The sequence below is a fragment of the Dysidea avara genome, chromosome 2, assembly GCF_963678975.1.
Source record: "Dysidea avara chromosome 2, odDysAvar1.4, whole genome shotgun sequence".
NCBI lineage: Eukaryota > Metazoa > Porifera > Demospongiae > Dictyoceratida > Dysideidae > Dysidea > Dysidea avara.
The window spans coordinates 35541891-35569342 of record NC_089273.1 but is presented as its reverse complement, the minus strand read 5'-3'; the positions used below and the strand labels follow the sequence as shown (position 1 = coordinate 35569342).

The 27452-nt window shown below is 36.2% G+C and overlaps 2 protein-coding genes across 2 annotated transcripts; both read right to left on the bottom strand.

Moving 5' to 3' along the window:
• Positions 1–2619: 2619 nt before the first annotated feature.
• LOC136244546 (putative leucine-rich repeat-containing protein DDB_G0281931) lies at positions 2620–5512 on the bottom strand. Its single transcript, XM_066036124.1, has 2 exons — positions 3344–5512; positions 2620–2854 (listed from the first exon to the last, which is right to left on the bottom strand). The coding sequence occupies exons 1-2, from the start codon at positions 5266–5268 to the stop codon at positions 2779–2781; spliced, it is 2001 nt and encodes a 666-aa protein (XP_065892196.1). The 5' UTR covers positions 5269–5512; the 3' UTR covers positions 2620–2778.
• Positions 5513–5765: 253 nt separating this feature from the next.
• Positions 5766–24584, bottom strand: LOC136248042 (probable outer membrane protein pmp20). The gene is made up of 5 exons (XM_066039858.1): positions 24494–24584; positions 24369–24392; positions 21331–24297; positions 6487–6632; positions 5766–5870 (listed from the first exon to the last, which is right to left on the bottom strand). Exons 1-5 carry the CDS (start codon positions 24582–24584, stop codon positions 5766–5768), a joined length of 3333 nt encoding a protein of 1110 aa, XP_065895930.1.
• Positions 24585–27452: the final 2868 nt, after the last annotated feature.

The following is a 27452-nucleotide window of genomic DNA, read 5'->3' as shown; positions in this document are numbered from 1 at the left end:
CCAAACAGATAAGTTAATTGAGAGTTTGCTGGTGTGGCAAAGTACATAATGAGGGGAAGACAGAAAGATAACTAGGGGCTCTGTGGAATACTTTCCTGGAAATTTTTTAACAATTGCTGTGACAGGACTAAATCTGGACGCATTTAATTGATTAAATGTAGAAATAATTAAGTGAACTGAAGTAGATGAACTTTAAAGTTACATAGCCATGTAGTAGTTGCAAAAAAGAATGTTGCAATTGAAAGCATTATTAGAAATAAACTGTGTTTATTAGATAATAAAGTAATATTGAGTAATTGTAAAATAGATATTAAAGGAATAAGAGTTACTAAAAAATCAACAAAACAATAGATTCCTAGTTTATTGGCAAGGAATGTGAATACATTTGTGACTGGATCTCAAAAATGGGCTTTATAGCCTTTCAAAATTCCTAAATTTGACTGCTCATAACTGCTTCAGATTCTATCCTGTCACCTTCATATTACACTATGAAATAGTGCTATGTTAGGAATGTAATGAATTCACAGGATACAAAAACAAAGCATGACAAACTATAGCTACATGCATATCACTACACAATCACATAAAAATTTATACAATACATGTGTAAAAGGGATCAATGGGGCAGGATGGATACAGGGGGGTCAAAGGGGACACTTGATCCCCCCCAAAAATTTGTAGTATACCGAGATCGAGATACTCTAATAGGGTATGGTATGTTCACTTTGAGCTGAATCCTGAAAAACAGCTAAAAACTAAAAGTGGATTTTTTTTCTCACCAGAGTTAACATTTCAGCCAACCAGATTATTATTAGTAACAGCAAAGGTGCCAACAACAGACACATATGGTTTGGCTCCATTACAAGATCGGGAAAGGGCTGTAATGGACACTGTACTTATATGGCTTCCCCATAGGAAATGTATTGTGAAAATTTTGATTGGCCGTAAATATTATGTCAAACATTTGAACAAAAATATTTTGAAATATTTTTAGCGGGTCAAGCAGTACTACAAATGAGCCAAATTTCGAGATTGTGCGTAATTGCATCCATTAGTTATTAAATGTTTTTGAGGATTCAGCTCAACGTGAACGTACTATAGTCACTCTAATAAAATAGTCACAGTAGTAGAACAGTGTGTAGTGAGCTATTTAAGGAATTTTATGTACTGTATCAGCTATAAATGCGTGGTTGGTGAGGTGGGCAGCTATTGTCAGCTGGCTGTGACCTTCTTTTTTTTTTTGGTCTCAAACCAGAGACAATGTAGTGCCTCAGTTCATTTTTGACCCCCCCTTTCTATAAGTCTGGATCCGCCCCTGCAATGGGGTACAGAGAGCTTATCATGCAAGAACCAATTCCAGAAATAAATGCCATTAACAAAAATGAAAACCTTTGAAAGTTAATTATATATAGAATGCCTGCATAGTAAAGAGAGGGAGTGGGATCCTGTAGTAGAATTCAGTCATGACAGCATCCACTAGGCCAATGATACTTGTGGCATCTTCTATAAAAAATGTTTTTTTTCTGAATGTGGAGATACCACACAGCACTTGCATAATCCAATATCCACTCACTGTCCATCTTATTTACTTGTGTACTATCATGTACACCAGGGGCGGAGGAAGTAGTTGATATGAGGGGGGGCTGGGCTAACCCAGACTTATGGAAAGGATCTACATTGTCTGCATGTGGTTTGGTAAGGTGAGACCAAAAAAAATGGTCATAACTGACCAGCTGACAGTAGCTGCCAGCCTCATCAGCTACTCATTTATAGCTGACAAATTACATAAAATCCTTACTATAGCTCTGCTCTAAGGCTGTGACTGCTTTATTATGGTGACTGCTCTAAGAGTATCTTGATCTTTACTGCGGTTTTCAGCTACACTCCAAGGATAATTTCTCTGTGATATCATTCTGAGGGGGGCTAAACCCCCCCCCCCCCTCAGCAGACCGAGGGGGTGAGCCCCCTAGCCCCCCTTTCCACCGTCTATGATGTAAACTATTTTACATTTCTGAGGAGCATTTACAGATCGCACATACTCCTAATTTTACTTTAAATACATTTAATTCATCCATACATATATACTGGAATTTTCCAGTCAGTTGTTCTATGCAAGTTGACACATGTGCTTAATTTGGCACTGCTGAACAGTTTGCAGGTTCAAGCAAGAAGCTCACATGCCCTGGTGTTACTGTACATGTGGGTAAACTAATGGCCTTTGAGCCATCTGACTATCTAGTGTATGTGTGATCATAATAGGACAACATGTACCCTGTCATTACATCCTTCAGGCCAGCCCTAATCACACCCATAATGGGTAGTAGTTGCAACAAAAAGTTCTCACTTATCCACAAGAATAGATTCATATTACCATTCCTTCTTCTTCACAGCAGATAGATTATGGAATCCCCTACCTAATCATGTACATAGTAGAAACTGATAATGTAATGTAGGCACTTTTATATCTTTGCCTGTATAGTCTAGTGGATACCTAATCATGTACACTTTACACAATTTGAGGTCAGTGCATCATATAAGGTAATAAATTTTATGCACTATTCATTGATTTATATACCTGCCAGCAGACAAATATTATACAAAATATTATATACTGCAGTTTGTATACACAGCTAAGAGCAATAGTATAAAAATAAAATGGGGTATCATAAAAGCAGCAGCAACATCAAAAGTTATACGTGTTACTTATCAATGTAACAATATTGTATGTTATTGAGCAATGTAAATTTATTGTTGTGATTGTTCCCATCTCATAATACGTTACTGGTCTTCTGGATCAATTTCATTCATCACTCCAATGAAGGATTCACGAAAATCAACAGCTTCATCAATCTTGCTGTGTACATATAAACATACTGTACATAACTAATTATACATACTAAAATACAGTCTATATTATATATGTGACCGAATTTTACAAAACAAGGCTTCCTGAATCCACACACATCCAATTTTCTGACTTTAACCAACTGTAACTTGACTAATCAGTAAGCTATTGACCTAACGTTTATACACAATTCTTCCATATCATAGCATTGTACAATTCCAAGTCAAAATTTGAAACTAATGCCATGCTCCTACATGGAATTATGGTCTGTGTGGAAGCCTTGTTTTGTGAAATTCAGCTACATAATTATGTTTATGCAATGTGAAGGGTATTTTACAGCACAATTATTTTATTATCATGTAGAATGATAACTAACTATCATTATGCAGCAGTATCTGAGTTGCGCATGTGTTAGTTATTAATTTAACATTATTTCATAGCATAAGAAATCAGAAATTTGTTTGTGTGCAGCTGCTTGTGACACAACAGTATACTCACATTTCACATACAGTGGCATTCCTCCTGCTACTATCATCAATAACACTATCAACAAAATCTCTCATTGGTATTTCATTGTTGTTATTGGTAATGTCTGGTTTAGGCGGTATACAGTATTTGGTAATTTTCTTGATTTTCACCCTGTAAAGGTAAATTTCCATTATCAAAAAAGCTATCAGTGGTATCATTAACAAAACAAAAGTGAATGCTAAAAGTAAATCTGGATCAAAACTTTCAAGAAGTGGTACCATAGAAACCACAATCATTAGTTGTAATATGAAAAAATCAAAAACATTTAGTTTGTTAGTCGCATATGGCCTCAGTAGTACATGTGTTGAAACCAGAGCAGCATTCATAATGACCAATAAATACTGAGAGGTGTTATTGTTTGAAGAATTGGCAATGACTGTCACAATAATCACCAGTCGACATATCATGTAGTAGGCAGCGAAACTACGATACTTGTCTCTGTAGCATCCTTGAAACTGATCTAGCAACGGTTTTATTCTTATGAAGTTGATCTTGTGATTGAGGAATGGCTCTAGTAAGAGTAGAAGTGGTAGACCAATCACAATCACTAGTGTACATAATATTGCTATGATAACATATGGCATATGACGACCATGGGAATACTCTATGTCGGGTGACAGGTAAGTGTAAACCTTATCCACATTATGAAATCTCAGTGATCTCAATAGCAGCAATGAAGTTGTTGCCACAGATGTGTATGACAATAGCAAAAGAAAACATATTACATGTATTATTCCTCTGCTCACAAATGTTGAAATTCTGTGGGAAATTCTTGCTGACAGACAGATAATTACTACAATGATTGTGACAGCTAGTGGATGTATGTAATGAATAAATTCTTGATCAATTCCACTCAAATTTTGCGACAAACAGAGTTGTCCTAGAAATTGTGGAGTGACTTTTGCAATACTGGACAAAATGCTAACAATTGTAAACAATCCTTGGGCTGTGTACAAAGTGTTACTCAACAAAATATCCACCATACTGTAATAGTATATGGCATACAAATAACCAATCCCAACATGATAATACGTTACAATAAACACTAGTCCAACTATTACTATCCAGTATATCGTCGATAATGTCACTACCAGTGCTGTCTGTCCAGTTGTACACTTACTGACACTCACACATTCTATAGAATCAAATGAAAGAGTGTAATCTTTCAAACAATTACCACAAGCCATACCCGCTCTGTATGAATTGCATTGGTTTGCTCTGTTTGGTGATAGCTCATAAAATCCATTAGATGTTTCACAACAAGCAAAATTGCAATAATTATTAGGACAAACTGACACTGTAGCTTTATCATTAACTTTGCCAAACCAAAAGCCTCTTTTGATAAATGATGTACTGTCAGAGCAAGACACAATATCACTATCACTGTAGCATATACACCTTTGGGTGTAATTGTCATAGTGGAAACCAGGGTGACATGGCGATAATTTAAGTATTAATTGAACTGAAATTGTTTTTAAGTCAGATTTGCTGCCATCATGTGATGTGATAGTCATTGAAAAATTTGTCATGCTAGATATCTTCTTTCCTATTACACTGATTCTTTGAAATACTTTACATGATACTAGAACATATTGTGGTCCATTAATACGATGATTTAGGTTCTCACCAGTTACCAAGAACAAAGTTGTACCAGCAGGATTTCCATAATAGTCCAGTACACATGCATCGACGACAACTTCCTGACCAAGCATTATATTTTCTACCATGTACACTTGACAGTTTGTTCCAATGTTGTCATCAATGCATGTAGCAGTTTTATAAAACTCCAGCTTACTAGGAGGAGTGATAATGTACTGAACAGCTTGAGTTTGTACCACAGAACTTTCAGTGAAGTCAATGACACTGTTGTTTAAACACATTTCATCACAAGACATTGGTATGTCAAGGTAAACATCAGGACCTGCTACAGCAGTGTTGTTATATAAGTAAATATTTGTAGTGTATATGATAACTTTGCTTTGGAAGTTTTGCGATAGTTCAGCATATATTGCCCCACCACGACGATCAGCAGTGTTATAAGTAAAAGTTATGGAAGAGTTACCATGAAATGTTGCAATGAAATTGTCCTTAAGGTGTATAGCCCCACCATTCTCTAAAGCTTTGTTATTAATAAATTTGATTACGGAATGGTTTGAAAACACAATTTCAGAATTTGCAATGGAGACAGCCCCACCATTTTGAGCAATGTTGTTAAAAAACATAACGGACACAATATCTCTTATCCATAGTGTTGATTTCAAAAGAGATATAGCTCCACCATGTCCAGCTGTGTTATTTACAAACTCTAGTAAGATATTTCCTTCTAATGTCACATCAGAGCGACCATCACAATTTACAGCGCCACCATAATCTGCAGTGTTATCACCAAATATCACTTTTGAGTATCCAGTAAAGGAAGTGTGACAATGGTGATTGGAATATATTGCAGCACCACCTCTTGTAACAATGTTAGCAGTAAATTCAACTTCACTGTACCCTGTGTAAACAACAATGACTCTACCATGTAAGTATATTGCTCCACCATAAAATGTACCACTGTTTTCATATAACTTTGCAACAGAGTTGTCAGTAAAGCTGATAAAGCAATTTCTAAATGAATATATAGCTCCACCACTCAGAGCAGCTTTATTGTCATTTAATGATATTGTACTATTTTCAGTAAAAGCAAGTGAAACAAAGTTGCTTATAGATAATGCTCCACCCAATTCTCTAGCTGTGTTGTTTTTACAGTTTGTAATTGTGTTTTCCTTCAGTATTAGAAAAACATTGTCAGAGAAATACAGTGCTCCACCTTGTTGGATAGCCTCATTATTTTTTAAAACAACACAAGATGTACCACTGAATGAAATTTTTATATTAAATATCAAATATACAGCTCCACCATCTTGCCCGGCTACATTGTTTTGAAGCACTACATGTGAATATCCTGAAAATGTAATGGTATAATCTCTTGAACATGAAAGTGCTCCACCATTTTGTGTGGCTATATTGTTATTAAGAGTGACAAAAGCATATTCTCTGAATGTTATATTGGACATTCTGTTGGAGTATATGGCTCCTCCATGTACAGCACTATTTTGAAAAAACCTTACTAGTGAGTTTCCTTCTGATATTATGTGACAATTATCATCACAGTTTAGAGCTCCACTAGTTTCTGCACTGTTATTGGTAAATGTGACTGATGTGCTTCCAGTAAATGAGACACCACAATGTCCATCACAGTATACAGCTCCTCCACCTGTGGTGGTAGTGTTACAACATTATAACAATATAGTTTGGCCTGCGAAAACAGGGCGATGGCACATGAAATTTGACTACTGTTGCCAAGGGGTTCAACACTTCGGAAAGAGTGTACGAGTTTCCAGATTTCTACCATGATTTCTGATTTCCATGTTGATTTCTGGTGTTTTCCACCCACTCAAGCTATAGTTTACAGAATATCTTCTCCAATTTACAGAGAAACACAGACATTAGAGGCTTGATTTCTGATTTCTACTGCAGGGAGCGTACAAGTTTTCACAAAGTGTTGGACCCCTCGACTGTTGCAAACTTCATGACTTACGTACATATGCAATAAATTTTGTAATGCCGTATGATATTATAGATATATGACCAGTTTTATTATGACATTTTTAATATGCATGTACAAGTGCCTAGTTTTTATCAGGCCTGGTCACAGATATAATTCTGATTCTCCTTCAAGATTAATATATATATTATTAATATCACTGTGCCTGGAGTCATGGCACCGTGACAGGACATTGACTGGACATTTTGTTGCTAAAGTCATGGTGCAGTCACCCATAATTCACCCACTAATTAATTAATTATTTGTAATGTACAGGACTCGACAAGCGAGTGTAAACGTACATAAAGGTGTAGTGTGTGTGCAAATATTTTAACAGTTAATTAGATCTTTAAAGTTTTGTAATGTTGTACAATTAATTATAGTATCTGGTAATTTATTCCACAGTTTAATTGTATCAGGGTAGAAGGAATATTTAAATGAATTAACTCTGGTAAATGGTTGCTTGAATCTATTTGAATGTCCTCGGGTGAGTAAATTATTCTTGATAAGTGAGTTCCCTGTTTCAATTTCAACAAGTATATTAACAATTTTGTAGATCATTATCAGTCTCAGGTTTTCCCTTCCAACTTGAAGTGTTGTCCAGTTCATCCTATTTAACATGTTAATGAGTGTTACAGACACTAGAGTACATTGAGTAATCATTACATACAAATCTTGCTGCTTTCCTTTGTACTCTTTCTAGTTTATCAATATTAGTCATATATAGTATAAGTTGACCAAACTACACAAGCATACTCTAATATGGGTCGCACTAAAGAAAGATAACATCTTTCCCTTGCATTTGCTGGACATTGTCTAATATTATGATGCAGAAATGCTCGGACATTATTTGCTTTGTTGCATACAAAATTAACGTGGAAGTTCCATGAAAGTGTTTCGCCAATATGAACTCCCAAATACTTTGCTTGTGAAACTTGCTGAATCTTATTATTGTTTATGAGATATTGTGTAGCAAAGGGTGAAGATTTGTTAGTTACTCTTAAGTATTCACATTTTACAGAATTAAAATTCATCATCCAGCATTCAGACCATTGCTGTAACATGTTGATATCCTCTTGTAGGATTTTACTGTCCTCTGCATACAACTTTAAAGTGGACTTAATTTTATCAAGCATGTCATTCACATAACAAATAAATAATAAAGGCCGTAATACTGAACCTTGGGGGACTCCTGAAATAACCTGGGCTGTGCTACTTAGCTGACCATTTACTGTAACCTGCTGAAATCTGTTCATAAGGAAGGACTCGATCCATCATAGTAATTGGCCATTAATACCATATGAACTTAGTTTGTGAATGCATTTGGTGTGTGGTACAGTGTCAAATGCCTTAGCAAGATCCAAGAGTATTACATCAACCTGAGTCCCCTTGTTTAGGGCTTCTGCCAAGTCATTAACAGTCGCAACAAGTTGAGTCTCACATGACCTGTGCTGTCTAAACCCATGTTGTTCATTACATAATATCTTGTGTTTGTTAAGGTGATCATAAATAGATTATGATATTATATGTCTAGAGTTTTACATAGTGCACAGGTAAGCGATATAGGTTTGTAGTTAGATACTAAGGATCTTCCTCCTTTCTTATATACAGGTACTACTTTAGCTTCTTTCCATTCATTTGGAACTCTTCCCTGATTGATTGATGCTTGATATAGTAGAGTCAATGATGGAGCTAGTTCGGCCACTAGTTGTATGAAGGTAAGTGACTGTTTGTTGGATTTTAGGCAAGCTAGGGTTGGCACGAGTCTAGTATTTCCTGAGTATTCGACTTTACACTGAGGGCAAGCACAGTGTTGGGGGTAACGTGTTATGTAATAATTATTACTTTTTGGTAACTGAGTAATATAACGAAATAGGCCATAAAACAGGTAATATAACTCAAGAAACTGTACTTATAAATGTCAGGGGTGGATCTAGGGGGTGGACTTTGAGGGCTGAAGCCCCCCCCCCCCCTTCACTTTTAGGCTTTAGTTGATCAATATGCTGAGGATAATAATGAAATTTTGTCTTAGCATATTTATATGATCACTATAGTACAAATACTCATAAACTCACCTTATAAACATCTTTCCAAGGCATAATTAGTGGATTTATGCTAAAGGTTATGCTGACAACAATGACCCGGATCAGCATTTGAGGGGTACAAGATAAAGATACTCTAATAGAACAGTCACCTAACTACTCTAATAGAACATTCAGTGTAAGCATAAAAGTTGATTCTGTTATGGAATTTTTCCAAAAATCTGCCTGTGCCTATACATACAATGAAGTGCGTTGGTCTGTTTAAAAGACTTGTTCATCTACTTGTGTAGTTATTACTGGTACTGGTATACTTAATTCAGGTACACGATTTCCATTGAAAATGCTCTCAGATTCAATCTCAAATTTCAAAATTTTTCAGTTTCAACATTATTATTCTATCACACACGCAATTGTGAGAGGGTGCATCATATGCTTGGTTGTCTGAACCTACCAAAACCTTTCCATTAGCAAATGCTGCAAAGAGCCGTAATATATCTAAAGGTGGAAATGTCTCCAAATTGCAGTATTTTAGCATCTATTTTTCAAAAATTTCCTAGGGGAATGCCCCCAGCAGGGGCAGATCTAGGATTTCAGAAGGAGGGGTGCTAACATGGACTGTAATTTTATGTATGTAGCTAGAAAGTTGATACAACTAGTGTGAGAAGCACACTCAGTATGTGGAGCATGCTCATCTAGGGGGTTTAGGGGCATGCCCCCACAAGAAAATTTTGCACATTTGGCCTATTGAGATTGAATTTGTTGTAATTTTGAGTGAAGAATGATGTCACTTTGTTTATGTGATCTAATCCAAAACAGCCAAGCTGAAAAAAAGAGTGCAGCCCTCAGAAAGGCTATGGTGAAAAAAGATGTGAAATCTAAGGTGGCGGCCAAGAAATGGCTGTGATGGTAGGTTAATGGTAAGAATTTTAATAACAATGATTCAGGTGAATTTGGTGCCTCTTGGTCTTGGCACAAAATTAACCTAAATTAAAATTTTTACCATTAACCTATCATCACAGCCATTTCTTGGCCACCACCTTGGATTTCACTCTTTTTTCACCATAGCCTTTTTGAGGGCCTCGCTCTTTTTTTTACAGCTTTGATTTAATTTAGATTTCACTTCTTTTTGTATTTACATACCCCAAAGCCGGCCTAGCTATGGCTGGCTTTAGGGATTTATAACCTATCATTTTTTCTTTACCACAGGAAGGAGAAAAGATGAAGCAGGGTGATTTCTTTGTAGTTGAACTCTCTACAAGGCGATCCTTCTAGCTGATCTCTCTACCAGATGACTTGTTTGTGGCTGAGCTCTCTACACGATAATTTGTTTGTAGCTGAACTCTCTACAAGGCAACTTCTTCTAGCTGATCTTTCTACAGGGTGATTTGTTTGTAGCTGAATTCTTTACAGGGCGATTTGTTTGCAGCTGAACTCTCTACATGGTAGTTTCTTTGTAGCTAAACTCTCTACAATGTAACTTCTTCTAGCTGAACTCTCTACAGGGTGACTTGTTTCTAGCTGAACTCTCTACAGGTGATTTGTTTGCAGTTGAATTCTCTTACATGGTGGTTTCTTTGTAGCTGAACTCTCTACAAGGTGACTTCTTCTAGCTGATCTCTCTACAGGATGAATTGTTTCTAACTGAACTCTCTACAGGTGATTTGTTTGAGCTGAACTCTCTACATGCGCAACTTCATCAACAACTAGGGGTCACAATTACAAGTTATTTAAACCTCAAGCAACATCAAGAGTGAGATCTACTTTTTTCACTGTACGAGCCATCAATGACTGGAACAGTTTACCCAATCACATAGTTAATGCTCCCACACTTAATGATTTTAAAAATTTTCTTGACAGTGGCTGGTCTACTTTATTGTATGATTATTAATTAGTTAACTATTATTGTATATAAGTTTTTGCTATGTAGTTGCAAATTTGTTAAATTCTTTTTGTACAGATCAGGCTTTACAGGCTCCTTGAGCCTTCTTTACCTGTAATACTAATACTAATACTAATGATGGTTTCTTTGAAGCTGAACTCTCTATTAGGTACCTTCTTCTAGCTGATCTGACTACAGGGTGACTTGTTTGTAGCTGAATTCCCTACAGATTAACTTGCAATGTAATATAATTGAGTAAATTATAAATGCAGCTGAATGCTTTATTAGGGTGACTGTTCTATTAGAGTATTTCGATCTCGAATTTACTACACGTAGTTGCCTTTCGAATCATAACTCGGTGGTTTGTAATCAGATTCTTCTGTACTACTGCAAGGACTTTCTATGATGATTATTCCAGCTACATACTGATTTTCAGCTCGTTGCTCTAAGCAGTTTGCCTGGTAGACCCGAAAACTAATAGTTTTTTAATTCATAAAAATCGATCGCGTAAGTTTGACACAAGTTGGGTTTTGTGTCATATCTCCATGCTCTTTATCCCGATTCCACAAAAAGGCACTCCTACCATGGTTGCTCAATCTACATATCAATTTTTAATTGATTCCTCCAAGGGGTTTACCCTTTAAGCGTGACAGACCTTCGACCTTATTTTACGCAAATAATCGGTCATAACTCCCTGAATGTTCATCGGATTCCTACACTTGGTACGGAGATCCGTCTTAATGAGCCCTGTAAACGTGCCAGATTTCATCCCGATCCGAACTCGAATTCGTGTTGTATGGCGGATTTTGCGAAGTGTGCGAAATGAAGAATAACGAAGAAAATTAAAACGAAATTTTGCTCGCTCGTATCTCGGAAATGGCTGGAGCGATTTTCTTCAAACTTGGTGTGCAAGCTCCCCTGACTGGCCGACACGTCTCTAGCAAATTTGGTTCCAATTTGATTAGGAATCACAGAGCTACATAGGTGTGAAAATTGCGTTTTCTTTCTCCGCCCTGTTAATATACTAACGGGTGGCGCGCCGGCTTCTTGGGCCGCACGACACACTACCGTGTGTCTTGGTATCATTATTCTCCTACAGCTTGTCAATATAACTAAAGAGTACAGCCACGTAGCTAAAATTCAATCTTAGACTAACATATTCAATAACTAGTCGTGGAAATCAGCGTTGAAACCGGGTCACTACTGCTGACCCGGATGACCCACTGACCCGGATAGCAATCCGGGTCAGATCCGGATGTGACCCGGATTGACCCGGATTAATTAAAGCCGATACGTGTGATAAGAGCTATGTTTCGGCTAGTCTCGAGCGAGCGAGACTACGTTTTGATCGTTCGATTAGTGTTGAGTAAACAGGGGCGGATCCAGACTTTTAGAATTGCAACTTCAGCCTAGCTGTAGATTGAAGACAAAAAGAACAAAAACAACAAAAAGGTCATCACCTACTAACAATAGCTACCCCTCACCATAGATACCCTCAGTTTCGTGCTACATACCGCACTTACTAATAAATGTGCGTGGCTAAGCGTATGTTTGTAACGCGATAAGTTGCCGTGGCTCACGGAAGAGCTACGCGATAGCGTTTATAAGTTTCCACGTCGTCAAACGAACAATTTCGTTTCTCAAGTGATCCAATTCGGGTCAGACCCGGATGACCCGGAGAAAATGTGATCCGGATGACCCGACCCGGTTTCAACGCTGGTGGAAACATATGGGTATCAGCTTCCCGCGATCAAATTTAGCATTTTGAAGTATAGCATAATTTACAGTCTCATGGCTCAAACTACATTAGCTGTCCAAACAGTAGAGAGGGTAAGTGGGAGTGGAAAGGCAAGTAGACTGACGCACCAGTGTGTGGAGTACATGTGCACTCAGCTATAATTCTCCAGCTAGGGGAGGCTCTAGCATATACAAGTATATTCCCAGAGCCCCTGCAAATTTTTGGAAAACGGCTATCGCAAGATTGAATCTAGAAGCTGTTTTAACCGAATGTGGGTACAAGATGAATGAGTCAGAGGCGGTTTCTTGGGGGGTTTCTGGGGTTTCCAGAAACCCCTCTGAAATAGCGTGCACCCCTATGATTTGTCTGGGTGATAAAAATTACAAAGAGTTATACATACTGTATTATAGCAAGGCTTTTTCTATTTGCTAAACTTCATATTTTTGCCTTTGAAACCACCTTCATAGCATTCAAAACTACACGTAGCGACCTTTTTTTTGGTCTTCAACTTGCAGCTAGGCTGAAGCTGCAATTCCAGAGAACCAGAAACCCCTCTGAAAATTTCTAGATCCGCCCCTGTGAGTTCAGTTGGAAGTAATTTTAATTTGAATGAGTTCAGTTGAAGTAATTTTAATTTTAAAAACAGAACTATACACTGTTTCTTGTTATTGGATTTTAAGAAAATGTATAATAGTAGCTTGTCAAAGAGAATAAAGAATGTATAGTTAATTGAATGTAAGGTCAAGGAGAGTATTTAAAACACAGGATTGGATCTACTTCATATGTACACTGCTTGAAGGTTCTTAGTTTACTAATTTGTTAAGATGCCTTACTGTAGATATACTGATAGTAAAGTGTCAGTAAACTTAAGTATATGAAACATAATTATTTTACTAAGTTTTAAACTCTCAGTAAAACATCAGTGAATGCGGGTTTACTGAAAAACTACTAAAATAACAAACAATTAACTGTTCCATATACTGGGGATATACCACTGTAGTAAACTAAGATACTTCAAGCAGTGGTAGCCACTATCTGAAGTGCAGGAGTGTATAGTTAATTGAATGTAAGGTCAAGGAGAATATTTAAAACACAGGATTGGATCTACTTCATATGTAGCCACTGTTCTGAAGTGCAGGTTGCTATTTCAATCTAACTTTTAAAATGATGGATATATCCATCATTATAATTGTTTTACAACTAGTCTACAAATGCAAGTAGTTTTTGGCCGCAACTAACCCCTTTTTAGCATACAATGATCATGACAACACAAATGCTGCAGTATCATTAAGGCTTAAAGTTGAGCTTCAAGGGATTTGATAGTGCAAACTCCAAAGCTGCTAGATTTATACAAATGTAGCATGGGATTTGATCAAGTAAGGGAAACAAAAACGAACAGCTCTCAGATGTTGCAGCCTTGTGAACTTTATAAAAGCTAAGAAATTCATAAGACCATTGTTTCACTTGCAAGAGAAGCATTTCAACCCAAGAATCAAGTTTATAACAGAGCCTAAAAAAACTTAAACTATTTGACAGAAAGGGTTATTTTCAGAATAGATTTTCAATTAATGATGTTTTTACAATTTCTAGTACATTAAAGGTATAAATCTTTTACCTAAAGTGATTGGTATATGGCAGGATGTTTGCAGTGGTGAGGGTAGCAGTGCATAGGTCTAGAAGAATAGGTTTAATTTCAGCATACACTCTGATAACTTCTTTAAAATTATAGTTTTAATGATGGATGTTCTGTTAGAGTAGTTGACTGTTTTATTAGAGTATTTCAGATTTAGCAACTTCTAAGGTAAGACTTACTCCAAAAGTATACTTTTGAGCCCCTCTTAGTAATTCTTGGATAAGATTAACTATTCCCCTTGCTTTTTCCATCTTTTCATTGCCCATACATGTGTATAAAATGCACCTGCACTTGTACTACAGCTTCTAGAAACTTCCTAGCTTGTTCATTGTAAAATTTTGGAGGGGGGTGCTTCAGCACCCCAAGCAACCCCCTAAATCCGCCTTTTCCCAGACTCCCCTAGTTCCAGCATGCTTCGTATGCTGGGAGGTGTGTTTCACATGCCTCCACCCAAGAGATTAATACCTTGAGTTAGCCCCCCCTTTTATAAATCCTAGATCCGCCCCTGCATGCCGAATGTAATGCGTTACTTGAGTAACAAAGTTACTGTAACGGCTCTAATATTACATAATTAGGCTTGCGCCAATTATGCCGACATAATTCGAGCATAATACACTAGCAAAAGCACCAAGCATTATGCCAGCATAATAGGATGATTTTCAAGAATTTAAATTAAAACGCGCAGTACTACACAATATGAATATACTGCACATTATTAGCTACTGCATTTCATATAAGACCTTGCAGTGTCATTATTTTTACTATTTAATTTTAGAATGATTATTCACACTTTATGGAAATAAGATTGAAATACTCTAATAGAGCAGTCACTTACTCTAATTCAGCAGTCAGGAAATGATATACTCTAAATCATGTCACGTGATAAAGTGGCAGTTTCACACGTGACAGCTTAAGGCTGTGGACACAAAGTAATATAATATGTAATATTATTAGTTACTTTATTTTATGGATAATATGTAACTGTAACCAAAATAATATGTAATAAAATATTATGTAACGAGTTACATTTAAAAAGTATTACTAACTGTCCCAACACTGACTGCCTAGTAGTATGCCCCAAGTATTCAACTTTAGGGGACACTCCTAGTAGTATGCCTGAGCATTCGACTTTAGGAGACATGTCTGTACTGTAGAGTTAGAGCTAGGGTCAAGGTTCAAGTTTGGTTTCTTCTTTACTGGTGTTATTTATATAGACTCCTTCGTGAATGACATTATATCAGGTACAAACTAAGAGAGTAGGTTAGATGGAACTGCAGTGATACAGTAATAGAGCGCTGGGCTAGAGTATGGGAGGTCCCAGGTTTGAGCCTCACTTTAGCCAAAAATAATAATTCCCATTTTCTTATGCTTTTTTTTATTCACAACTCTAGGCACAGACTATTATCAGAAATGCCAAGGTTCACAATCACTTAGGAGTGAGATTGCCCTGACCAGACGTAGATTTACAATTAATGTGCCACAGAGCCCCCATTGTTATCTTAGGAAGGCTCTGCACACGTTACCATGCATAATACTGCAACATACAAGTTAATAGAGTAATTGTCAGTACAGGATGTAATGGTGTAATGGTGTAATGCATATTAGCTGGTAGTTCCTCGATACATAGACAACTTAATGCATCTATTATATTAGTGCAGTTGAATAGCTAAACTAGCTTCATTTACTTTTCCTCAAATTCAGCTGCGGTCACTTCATGGCTAGCTCTCAGCTTTAGGCCCCTATTTGGTGATTATTAGTTTCTCATCCAGTCTTTCTAATTATTATGATGCGGGCGGGAGGGCATTACCATTAGGCCATTATATTAATAATATTTATACACTAATGTACAGACCTTGTCCAAATTGTCCTCACACAAATTTACATTAGTTTTTAGCTGTAATCATGCTCTATTGATTTGATCATAGCGGGATTAAGTGACTGTTGAAATACAGAATCCTCTGCAGTAAATGCATGGTGCACTGTAGCGTTACTTTTAAAAATGCCATCTAGTTTCAATGCAACTGAATTATGATGGTTCAAATTGGTATCAGGTATTCTTCTGAGCATGCACAGAGTAAATAATGGCTTATCATGCGGGTGGCCTATGAAGGATGGATGAGAAACTAATAATCACTAAATAGGGACCTTAAATAGAACACATAGTCCATCCTTATAATCCCGCCAAACTCGATCTAATACCTACTTTAGTGCTATTTATAACTTAACATAGAAGCAAGCGCCTATAAGTATAATTACTGTATTCAGTTATAAGTGCATGTAGTTAGACTTGGAGCTTGTAATTGATGGGAAATGTTGACTCAGTTGAAGTATAGATCTATGGTTGAACAGGGATTTTTTTTTGGGGGGGGGGGCGCAAAGGGGGAATCCCCCCCCCCGGAACTATGCTTCAACTGGTTCAATGATAAAATTAATTTTAAGAATGATAAATTGATGATAAGTAAACTTAAGTTCTGCTCCCTCAAATTTTGAAAAGCTCGAATTGCTCCTCCTGAATTTATTTTCTAGAAAAATCCCTGGTTGAAGAAAATGTAGCCCAAGGTATAGCTACTCTGCAATGCGTGAGATTAGCAGTTCCATGCATGTGAGCGTGAGACTGCATGTAGCTGAGTCAGTGAGACTCACGCCCAATGCGTGAGACTTGGTATGTCTGCTATTATGCTAAAGCACAGCTTATTAACATTCAAATTCAATCAAAATCAAGACACAACTGATCATGACACGCAACAAACTGACTTGTGACTTCAATGTTACGCTCTATGCCATCCATTCATCTCATCATTTAATCCGTCGGTAAAGCTAGTACCTACCAGTTCCCACTTTTTCCCCTTACCATATATTCATCCTTTCCCACTATGCACAGCATCACCCTTCCAACTTGACTGTATATTCAGTATAATTATTGTTTTAGCTCAAATGTGCATGTAAATTGTTTCATAAAGACACATGATAGTGTGTCGTGTGGCCAAGTACAGCCAGTGGGCACGACAGACAAGCCTGTAATTTACAGTAACCAAGAAAATGCCATCCATAGCTCAATAGTGCCTGACCAGAATTTAACCATTTTCTTGTGAAAACTACCTCGGGTTCTCCCATTTCAAATTTGAGCTGAATTTGCCAGAAAATCACTGAGATACAAGCCTTCAAAATTGATCTTAGTTTCACCTTATTTTACTCCTTTTTGCAATACTTAGAAAATCACTATAACTCACGTATGCTTTACTCGATTTACTTCAAATGTGGAGGGCAGTTAGAACATACTGCAGTATGTTTACAGTCCAATTTTCATACACATAGGATAAAGAACAAAGGAGTTATACATGATTTTCAAAAAAAATGATAGCGATTTTATGTCACAGCCACAGGGTAAACCACTTGAAGGAATGATGGATTGATTGATTGATTGATTGATTGATTGATTGATTGATTGACTCACAGATTAATTGATTGATTGATTGATTGATTGATTGATTGATTGTAACTTTACAGTACTGCATACAAGTATAGAATAGCGGATATACAATTAATAAATAAAATCTTTAGGGCACAGTATACTGATGGTCCACTAGCTCAAGGCTACTGGCCATTAAAAATCAAAAATTTGCTTACCTTATTACATTACTTATAAAAATTACATTATGAATGACTTGAAAATCGGTCTGTGCATGGAGTAACCACCATATAGTGCAAACCTTTTGTGGTTTGAAGAAATTGTAATAACAGTCATGGAGTTATAACAAAAGACATAACAAAAATGCCACCCATATTTAAAAAGCGCATGATCAAGTTTAGTTAAGGCCAGGCAAAGTTGATTGCTAGTTTCCCATTTCTACTTGCATGCCTTTATAGAAGTGCCACAACATTTTCATTATATGGCTATTTCCACCGCATGGATTTTCAAATATTCACCAATATTTTCATTATTGTAATATGTAATAGTGGGTTTATTTTAGTGTTTTCTTCAAAGTTTTGGTCATAGTGAATAATGAATAATGCTCTTCCACCTGCATGATATTTTGAAAATCTTGAAACGGGAAACTAGCAATCAACTTTGCCTGGCCAAACAAAAAGTAATACTTGTCATACCTACCAGGCAAACTAGTTTACGGAATCAACTGAAAGCAGGTAGAGAGGTGGATAAATCATATATGAAAGTCAACTAGTACGCAATCAAGATACCAGGTACTCTAATAGTGCAGTCACCCTAATAGAACATTCAGCTGCACAATAAGTCACCATGTAGAGAATTCAGCTAACAACAAGTCACCCAATAAGAAGTACAATCAAGTATAAGGACCATCAGTACCGACTGTATCCTAAAGATTTTATTATACTTGTATGCAATACTGTAATTTAAAAGTTATAATTGATCAATCAATCAAGTCACCTTTCAACTAGTACCAAAAACAAATCACCCTGTAGAGAGTTCAGTTACAAACAAGTCACCCTGTAGAGAGTTCAACTATAAACAAGTCACCGTAACAAATCACTCTATAGATAGTTCAGCTATGTTTCAAAGTCACCCTGTAAAGGGCTCAGTAGACACAAACAGCCATGTAGAGAGATCATCAGCTAGAGAGATCAGCTTGATCAAGTCATCCAGCTGGGAGTTCAATTATATCTAAGTCATCCTGTACAGAGTTTAAATAGAAGCAAGTCCTCCTGTGAAGACATCAGCTATAGATTCAAGTAGAGATCAGCTAGAAATAAATCACCTGTAGAGAGTTCAGCTGGAAACTGTAGAGAAATAATCAGCTAGAAACAATTTATTCTGTAGAGATCAGCTAGAAACAAGTTAGAGTTCAGCTGGAAACAAGCCACCTGTAGAGAGATCAGCTAGAAACAACTCACCCTGTAGAGAGATCAGCTAGACACAAATCACCTTATAGACAGTTCAGCTTGAAACAAGTCACCCATAGAGAGATCTGCTGGAAACAACCACCTAGAGAGAATTCAAGCACATTTTGTAGTGTGATACAGCTAGAAATAAGCAATCCTGTGGAGAGTTCAGCTACATAGAAACAAACTCTCTCAGTAGCTAGAAGCATGTTAACCTGCAAAGGGTTCAACTACATTTGAAGTCACCCTATAGAGAGATCAGCTAGAAACAAGTAACCTTGTGAAGACATAAGCTGCATTTCAAATCACCCTGTAGAGCGATCTGCTTGAAACAAATCACCCTGTAGAGAGATTTCTAGCAACAATTCACAATGCAGAGAGGTCAGCCAGTAAGAAGTCACCTTGTAGAGAAATCAGCTAGAAAAAAATTGCCTACAGAAAGATCAGCTAGAAACAAGTTACTCTGTAGCAAGATTAGCTACATTTCAATCACCCTGTAGAAAGATTGCCTTGAAACAAATCACCCTGTAGAAAGATCAGCTTGAAACAAATCACTCTGTTGAAAGATTAGTGAGAAACACGTCACCCTGTATAGAGATCAGATAGTATGAAGTCACCATGTAGCACTACTGGAGAACAGTGCCATGAAACACCTATTGATTATCCATGAATAGAAAACTAATCCCATGAAACTAATTTCATGGATATTTCAAGGTAATATCCATGTTCATAAAAAGTGGATATTTCATGGTAATTTCATGGCACTGACAAATTATTTCATGGCACAAGAAAATTTCATGGTTGCAGTGGCCATGCAGTGTCTATGAATTGCCAAATTTTCATAGGCAGTTCCCATGAAAACTACATGAAATTTCATTGATTACCATCGTATTTTCATACTAGGCTGTTTTTTTGGGAGTTCAGATAAAGTTATGCCACCCTGTATAAAGATCAGCTATAGTCACTATATATAGAGATCAACTGGAAACAAGGCACCCTGTAGAGAGATCAGCGTGATCAAGTCACTGTTAGCCCAAATATTTTCCATGTCATCCCATGGAGATTTCAGCTATGACCAAATTTCTCAGTAGAAAGATCAGCCAGAAATAAATCACCCTGTACACTGTTTAGTTAGAAACAACCCCCCTGTAGAGAGATTAGTTAGGCAAGTTACTCAGTTACCTGCAAAGAGTGCAACTAATATTTTTTCAAGTCACCCTGTAGATAGCTCAGTAGAAACAAGCAGCCCTAAAGAGAGATCAATTAGAAACAAATCACGCTGTAGAGAGATCAGTTTGATCAAGTCACCCAGTAGGGAGTTCAACTTTATTTCAAGTCTCCCTGTAGAGAGTATAGCTAGAAACAAGTAACCCTGTAGAGAGATCAGCTAGAAACAAGTCACCCTGTAGCTAGAAACAGTTCACCCTGTAGAAATCAGCTAAAAACAAATCACCCTGTAGAGAGATCAGGTCACCCCGTAGAGAGTTCAGCTGGAAACAAGTCACCCTGTAGAGAGACCAGCTAGAGAATTCAACTACATTTCATAGAGTGTGTAACCTAGAAATATGCCACCCTGTGGAAAGTTCAAATACAAACCATTCACCATCTAGTCAAAGAGCACAGTTACATTATGAGGCTCCATGTAGAACTTTCAGTTACATACACAAATCCCTGTAAAGTATTCAGCTGTGAACAGTACAACCTATGTGACATATCTTTATGATTAATCAAGGTAAATTATTGCAATGTACGTGTAGCTAAACAAATCATTAAAACTTCTTTGTAATAATCTTTTCTCTGTGGTAAAGAAATACCTAAAGCTAGCCATAAGCTGACTTTAGGTGTGAAATTACAAAATGAAGTGATATCTAATCAAAAACAGCCAAGCTGTAAAAAAGGATGCGGCCTCCAAAGAAGCCAGGGTGAAAAAAGATATCAAAGGTGGTGGCCAAGAAATGGCTGTGATGGTAGGTTAATGGCAAATATTTTAGTAACGACAATTCAGGTGAATTTGGTGCCAAATCCTAGTAAAATTTGGAGGAGGCAACACTAACCCACCTGAATTGTCATTATTAAAATTTTTGTTATTACTATACTATCACAGCCATTTCTTGGCTACTACCTTTGATTTCACATCTTTTTGACCCTGACTTCTTTGGAGGCCACACCTTTTTTACAGCTTGATAATGATAATAATTATTATAGTATCATAGTCTAACCTTTTATGGCAATATTTTGAGCAAATGTCACTGTTGAAATAGTACCAAAAAATGTATAACAGTTATCATGACAGTGTACGGCCCCACCAGTTTTTGCACTGTTATTGGCAAACGTTGTCATTGCATTTCCATCAAATATAAAACTGCAATTGTGGCTGCAGTACACACCTCCTCCATCTTTATTGGCACTGTTGTTGACAAATTTAATATTTGAATTTCCACCAATAAGTAATAATTTATATGAACGTTTAGTTTTGAAAAACACACCTCCTCCAAAGCTTAAAGCTCCATTGTCACTAAATACCACGGTTGTGTTTTCAGTAAAATAATAAAAACTTTCAGAGTATGCACCTCCTCCACTTCTTGCAGCATTGTTAGCTTTAAATGTCACCTTTGAGTTTCCATTAAATACAACACCAGCAACGTGAGAATATAAAGCTCCTCCATCTATGCCACTATTAGAAATGTATATTACTGTTGAGTTATCAGAAAATATTATATGTTTAGACAAGTTAAATGAAAATATAGCTCCTCCATTACAGATGGCTGTATTGTTGTTAAATGTTGTAATTGAGTTCCCCATAAATGAAATGTTATCCTGAGAGTAGACAGCTCCACCATTACAATGGGCAATGTTGCTTTTAAATTCTACCATTGATCTTCCTTCGAATGAAATGTCAGCATGAGCACCATAAACAGCTCCTCCATCAAAAATTGTTCTACTATTGATAAATGTTACCCTTGCATTTGCTTTAAAATTTAAATCTGCATATTCAGAGTATACTGCACCACCATTACGCCCACAAGTGTTGTAATTGAATATCACTGTAGAGTTATCACCAAATATGGTTATACCATTGTCACAACAATGTAAATGTTTGTATGCACATACAGCTCCTCCATTCCATGATGCTTCATTATTGGTGAATGTTACCCTTGAGTTTCCCTTAAATAAAATGCTCCACTCAGAGTAAATAGCTCCACCATACCAACCAATATTATAACTGTACAGCACTGTTGAGTTCTCACCAAATTCAATTGTGGACTGGTTTAATCTACTGCTGCTATGTCCATAATATAAAAGTACATACACAGCTCCCCCATACACAGCACTATTATTTTCAAATGTTATGGCTGAACTTCCCTTAAACAAAACAGAAGCAATAGAACATACAGCTCCTCCAGACCGCGCTCTGTTTTCACTGAATATTACATTTGTGTTTGCAGCAAAAGTAATAATATTTTGAGGTAGCACATTATATATTGCTCCTCCTCCTTCGTTTGCAGTATTGTTACAAAATGTTACTACTGAAGTTCCAACAAATGTTATGTCAGATCCGTAAGAGAATATAGCACCCCCATAACAGAAAGGACCTGTATTATAATATTCTCCAGTAAAAATTCTTTCATCTGCAATGTTGTTGTTAAATGTCACAGCTGTGCTTTCATCAAACGTGATTTTAGAATAAATTAATGATATTGCCCCACCATAATATCTGGCATTGTTACTGCAAAATGTGACAACTGAATTTCCCTCAAATATTATATAAGACCCATTGGAATGTAAAACACCACCACTGATATCGTAATGTCTTGTGTATTTGTATCTGTATCTTTCAGAAATTACTTGTCCAGCACTGTTATTGTTAAGCATCACATTTGTGTTTCCATGAAATGTAATGTTAGAATTAACAGATGATATTACCCCTCCACTCCCTGCATGGTTACTACTAAACATGACAACTGAATTTCCAACAAATTCTATATCAGAACTATTTGAAAACAAGGCACCCCCACTAGAATAATTATTAAAATTGTAAGTTTCTGTTGTATAATTCACACTGTTACTATTAAACGTCACTCTTGTGTTTCCATCAAATGCAATGTTAGTGCCATTTGATGATATTGCCCCACCCTTGTATCTGGCATAGTTAAAATTAAATATTACATCAGAGGTTCCATCAAATATAATGCTGGAATTGACTGTATATATTGCCCCACCACTCCCTGCAAGGTTACTACTAAATACAACAACTGAATTTCCATCAAATTCTATTTCAGAACTGTGTAAAAACCAGGCTCCCCCACTGAGATAATTATAATTATTATTAAAATTGTAAGTTTCTGTTGTATAATTTACACTGTTACTATTAAACGTCACTGTTGTGTTGCCGTGAAATGCAATGTTTGAGCAATTTGGTGATATTGCCCCACCCTTGTATCTAGCATAGTTAAAATTAAATATTACATCAGAGGTTCCATCAAATATAATGCTGGAATTGACAGTATATATTGCTCCACCCTCAAGGGCCTTATTATTTGTGAATGATACTGTAGTGTTATCAAAAGTCACAACAGAGTTACTGCTGTAAATTCCCCCACCAGTGTTTGCTGAATTTCCAATAAATAATACACTACCAACAAAACGAAGATAACAACCTGAATTGTAAATCGGTACTCCTCTATTGCTGATAAACAGAGAATTTATAACAGTACAGTTTGGTGGAGCATCAACTGAGGCATGAATAATGTAAAATACACTTTTGGCAACTTTATTAAATATAAAAGTACTGTCATTAACAATCAGTAGAGCTTTACTTCCTAAGCAATGTAAAGCAGATCCATGACCTTCATATTTATTGTTTGCAAATACAACATTGTTAATGTGTACATGTCCTGAGACCCTTGACAGTGAAACAGCATGCCCTTTAGAGTTATAGAAAGAACAGTTTTGAATAAGAACATTAGTTGAACTTGCAAAGTTGATTCCTGCATAACTCAAACCACTGTTAAAGCCACACCCCTCCCAGTTGATACTTTCAATAACTACATTGTTACAGAAGACAAAATTAACACCACCAGCACCAGTACACTTCACAGTGGGTTTTCCAAATCCAATAAATTTAATGTTTACAAGGTTTTGTAATGATACTCTTGAAGTCAACAAAACATCATTGGCTATTGTGACTGTAGAATTATTGTGTACACTGTGTACCAAATCAATAAATGAGGGATGAGGGAAGTTAAAAATCCTTCACCTTTCTTAGAAGCAACCAGTAGCACTACAGCACAAAAGACCACTCTTATGACAATCATTTTTACACTTTAGCTACATTAACAACAAAGAGAAAAGGACCAAACTGTTTTATTTATACGCATATACCTGCTATGTTCACTATAAAAAGTGACACAATCACAGAGTCATCTCTAGGTAATAATTGTGTCATAATGTTTGTATTCAGGTCACACGACATGTTTTAATGAATAGTGAGTACAGTTTTATATTTTGTAATAAACTACTGAGCAATAATATCATTTTAAATCATTTTAATAGAGATCCTATACAACAAGGTTAATTCAAATCTATGGCTGAAATTGTTTATTAGACCACGACCAGCACCTTTATAACTGTGTAATAGTATAGAAGTTTTGTAGCACTTACAATACTGGTGGTGGTGGTGTAAAAATTAATATCAATAAAATTATATTGGGTATGATTGTATTCCTGAAAAAAAACACTTGTGCACGCAATTGTAATACTAAATCATATATTTTTTTGTTCTACTTATCAAGCACATGTACACTGTACACCATTTATAGACTTACTTATGTAACGTAATTTTCAGCACTTTCACAGGTGTAAGTACTCTTTTTACTGATACCCCTCCTTAAACTACCCAAATCTACAATGTTGATGCTATGCTGCAAATTTTCTTGGTTTTCTCTAGTGCATGTTCCTACTTCATCCTCTGATTTGTCACAACATTGGCATTGACAGAATGTTAAATATAGAGCCTACAGTACTTCTCTAGATACTGTCAATATCTCCCAAAGCAATCATTAAGTATTATACTCCGCTGCAACTTAGCTTCCATCACTATTAACATTCTGATTGAACGGCACTATTTCTGCTGTATACTTAACATTTTAAAGCATACAGGTGCATTTACCCTCTCCCCATCCCCACTCTACTCTTGTAAAAATGCTGGACCCATTGGATGCTCTCTTACATATGAAATTGTTGACTAATACACTTAATGTGGCCAGGTACTTGAAAGCCAATGATGTAGGCAAAAGCCATTTCTCACCACATAACAGGTAATATCTCAACACTTTTGTTACCTGCATATTATAGTCAATGACATGAAGTGACTATTAGTTTACAACAGCCAATCATTCAAAAGTTTTAATTGATTAACATTTAAGGAGTAGGCAAGTTCATTTTCATGTGGTCAATCATTATTATCATTACCACCATATGTTCCTAGCTATATCCTACAAGCACAGACCCGTCAGAGTACCATTGCACAACAACAATGACAAATAAACAAGTTTTGATTATGGTGAAATTGTACATGTATTAAGAGCACGATTATCTACTATTATGTACATTTTAACACTAAAACATCTATATATTACTATGTGAATATACCAAATTAAGATTCACCAGTTTAGTGCCTAAATCCTAATAGACCGCTTACTAAATACCACATTAGCAAGCCTTCACAATGACAAAATGTGTGTTAGAATTCATTTAATAGGTCCACTAGTGAGGTTGAAGCTAATAATATATAAATGTACTTAATAATTATGTAGTGTATGACACCAATTCAAACATCACATTTATAATCTAAATTTAGGAGGTTACACATTTTACTGAGATAAAACTGAATAATAACTTTCCATACTAAGTCTTTCTCTGTGCATTATGTCTACAACGTATTTTGTCTATGTTGCACTCACAGCATCTATATAGGGGGATCTGGGAGACACTATGAAAAAGCCAGAAGTTTTTAGGAGGCCAATGTGCTGTATGTGATATATCTTTGAGGAGCTCAAAATAAAACTGTTGAAATCAAGACAGTTTATTAGTTGCTAGTTTTCTAGCATTGAATAAACAGAAAATGATGGCTGTTTATTAGTCATTTAAGAGTTGAATTGGACGTCATACACAAGTCATTATTTTACTTGATTTGGAGTGCTACAGCTGGACAGAAGGCACTCGCTTACATTCTAAGAGTCTAGTAAGATAAGTGTTATTAATGCACCAAGTAGTCTTTAAGATATAATCTGGTGCTAAGTGCAGTGTTACTGATGGAAAGTAGCAATGAGGGTTTCTGTATTTTTAATGGTAGCTCAAGCCTACTTCTTAACAGTTAGAACATATTATTCAATATTAAATGCATATAACACTCTATAAAATGGTGTGGTTTTGTCAGTACATGAAAGGATTGTGTACAGAACAGCCAGCTACCTCAGTTTCAGTAAACAATGTTTTGTTTTGATAGTTTTGTTATTATTTGAATGGTCATTATTTAGGCATTGTGGTCCTCAGCCATTGACATTGTTTCAGTTTTTGTACACGCCATTATGTACAGTAAACATCAGTTAGCACCATCAAAAGTTGTTTCTGTGTCAAAGCAGTTGTACAATAGCAATACGTTTGTAAACAATGTTTGCAAGTTACATCTTACAGATGCAGCTCATGAGTTATTAATTTGACAATGGGGACTATATTATTGTTATGCAGAACACTAACATTGAAATCTGCATTGCAGAAATAAACATTTTTCTATCACTAGAAGAAATTTAAATGCTTCCATGACTAGAAACAAAGTTATGATACACACAGTACTGTGTGTGTCATCTGATTGCCATGGGATTACCTCTTTGCATAACTAGTCATTTCATTTTTCAGCAGTAGTGTACTGTCCTGCATATTGTCTTGGTAGTGATTTTATCAAAGAGTCATTCTTTTATACCATGATTATGGTAGCTGTTGATAGAATTATTAAATTTCAAAGAAACAACAAAACACAATAAGTCACACCACAGTGGTAACTTCATGTGACAGAACAAGATAGCCTACATTATTTTATAACTCTACACATTATTGTAGTGCTGTGTAATATTAATTTTTGACCTCCAGTACATTGTTCATTACAATAAATTTGAAGTCACTTGTGTATTCATTTATGATGTCATTACAAATGCACTCGTGTGTGTGTGTGTGCACATGGGAGGAGTATGTACGTAAACGTACTGTTGTCAAGTGGTGTGTCAAGTTTGTTAGAAGTCAAAAGAAAGGAGCAAATATTTGTGCAATAGGATAAATCTCAAGT

Bases quoted from the DNA above. Each gene is read 5' to 3' on its own strand.
- LOC136244546 (XM_066036124.1), bottom strand. From the start codon at position 5,268: ATGTCTTGTGATGAAATGTGTTTAAACAACAGTGTCATTGACTTCACT. The intron at 2,855-3,343 runs GTGAGTATACTG...ATATGTACACAG, and splicing joins AATGCCACTGTATGTGAAAT to CAAGATTGATGAAGCTGTTG.
- LOC136248042 (XM_066039858.1), bottom strand. From the start codon at position 24,584: ATGTCGTGTGACCTGAATACAAACATTATGACACAATTATTACCTAGA. The intron at 24,298-24,368 runs GTGAAGGATTTT...ATAATTCTACAG, and splicing joins ACTGGTTGCTTCTAAGAAAG to TCACAATAGCCAATGATGTT. The intron at 5,871-6,486 runs GTAAGGTTTTTT...TTGTTTACACAG, and splicing joins TATCAGAAGGAAACTCACTA to GGTACAGTGAAGTTGAATTT.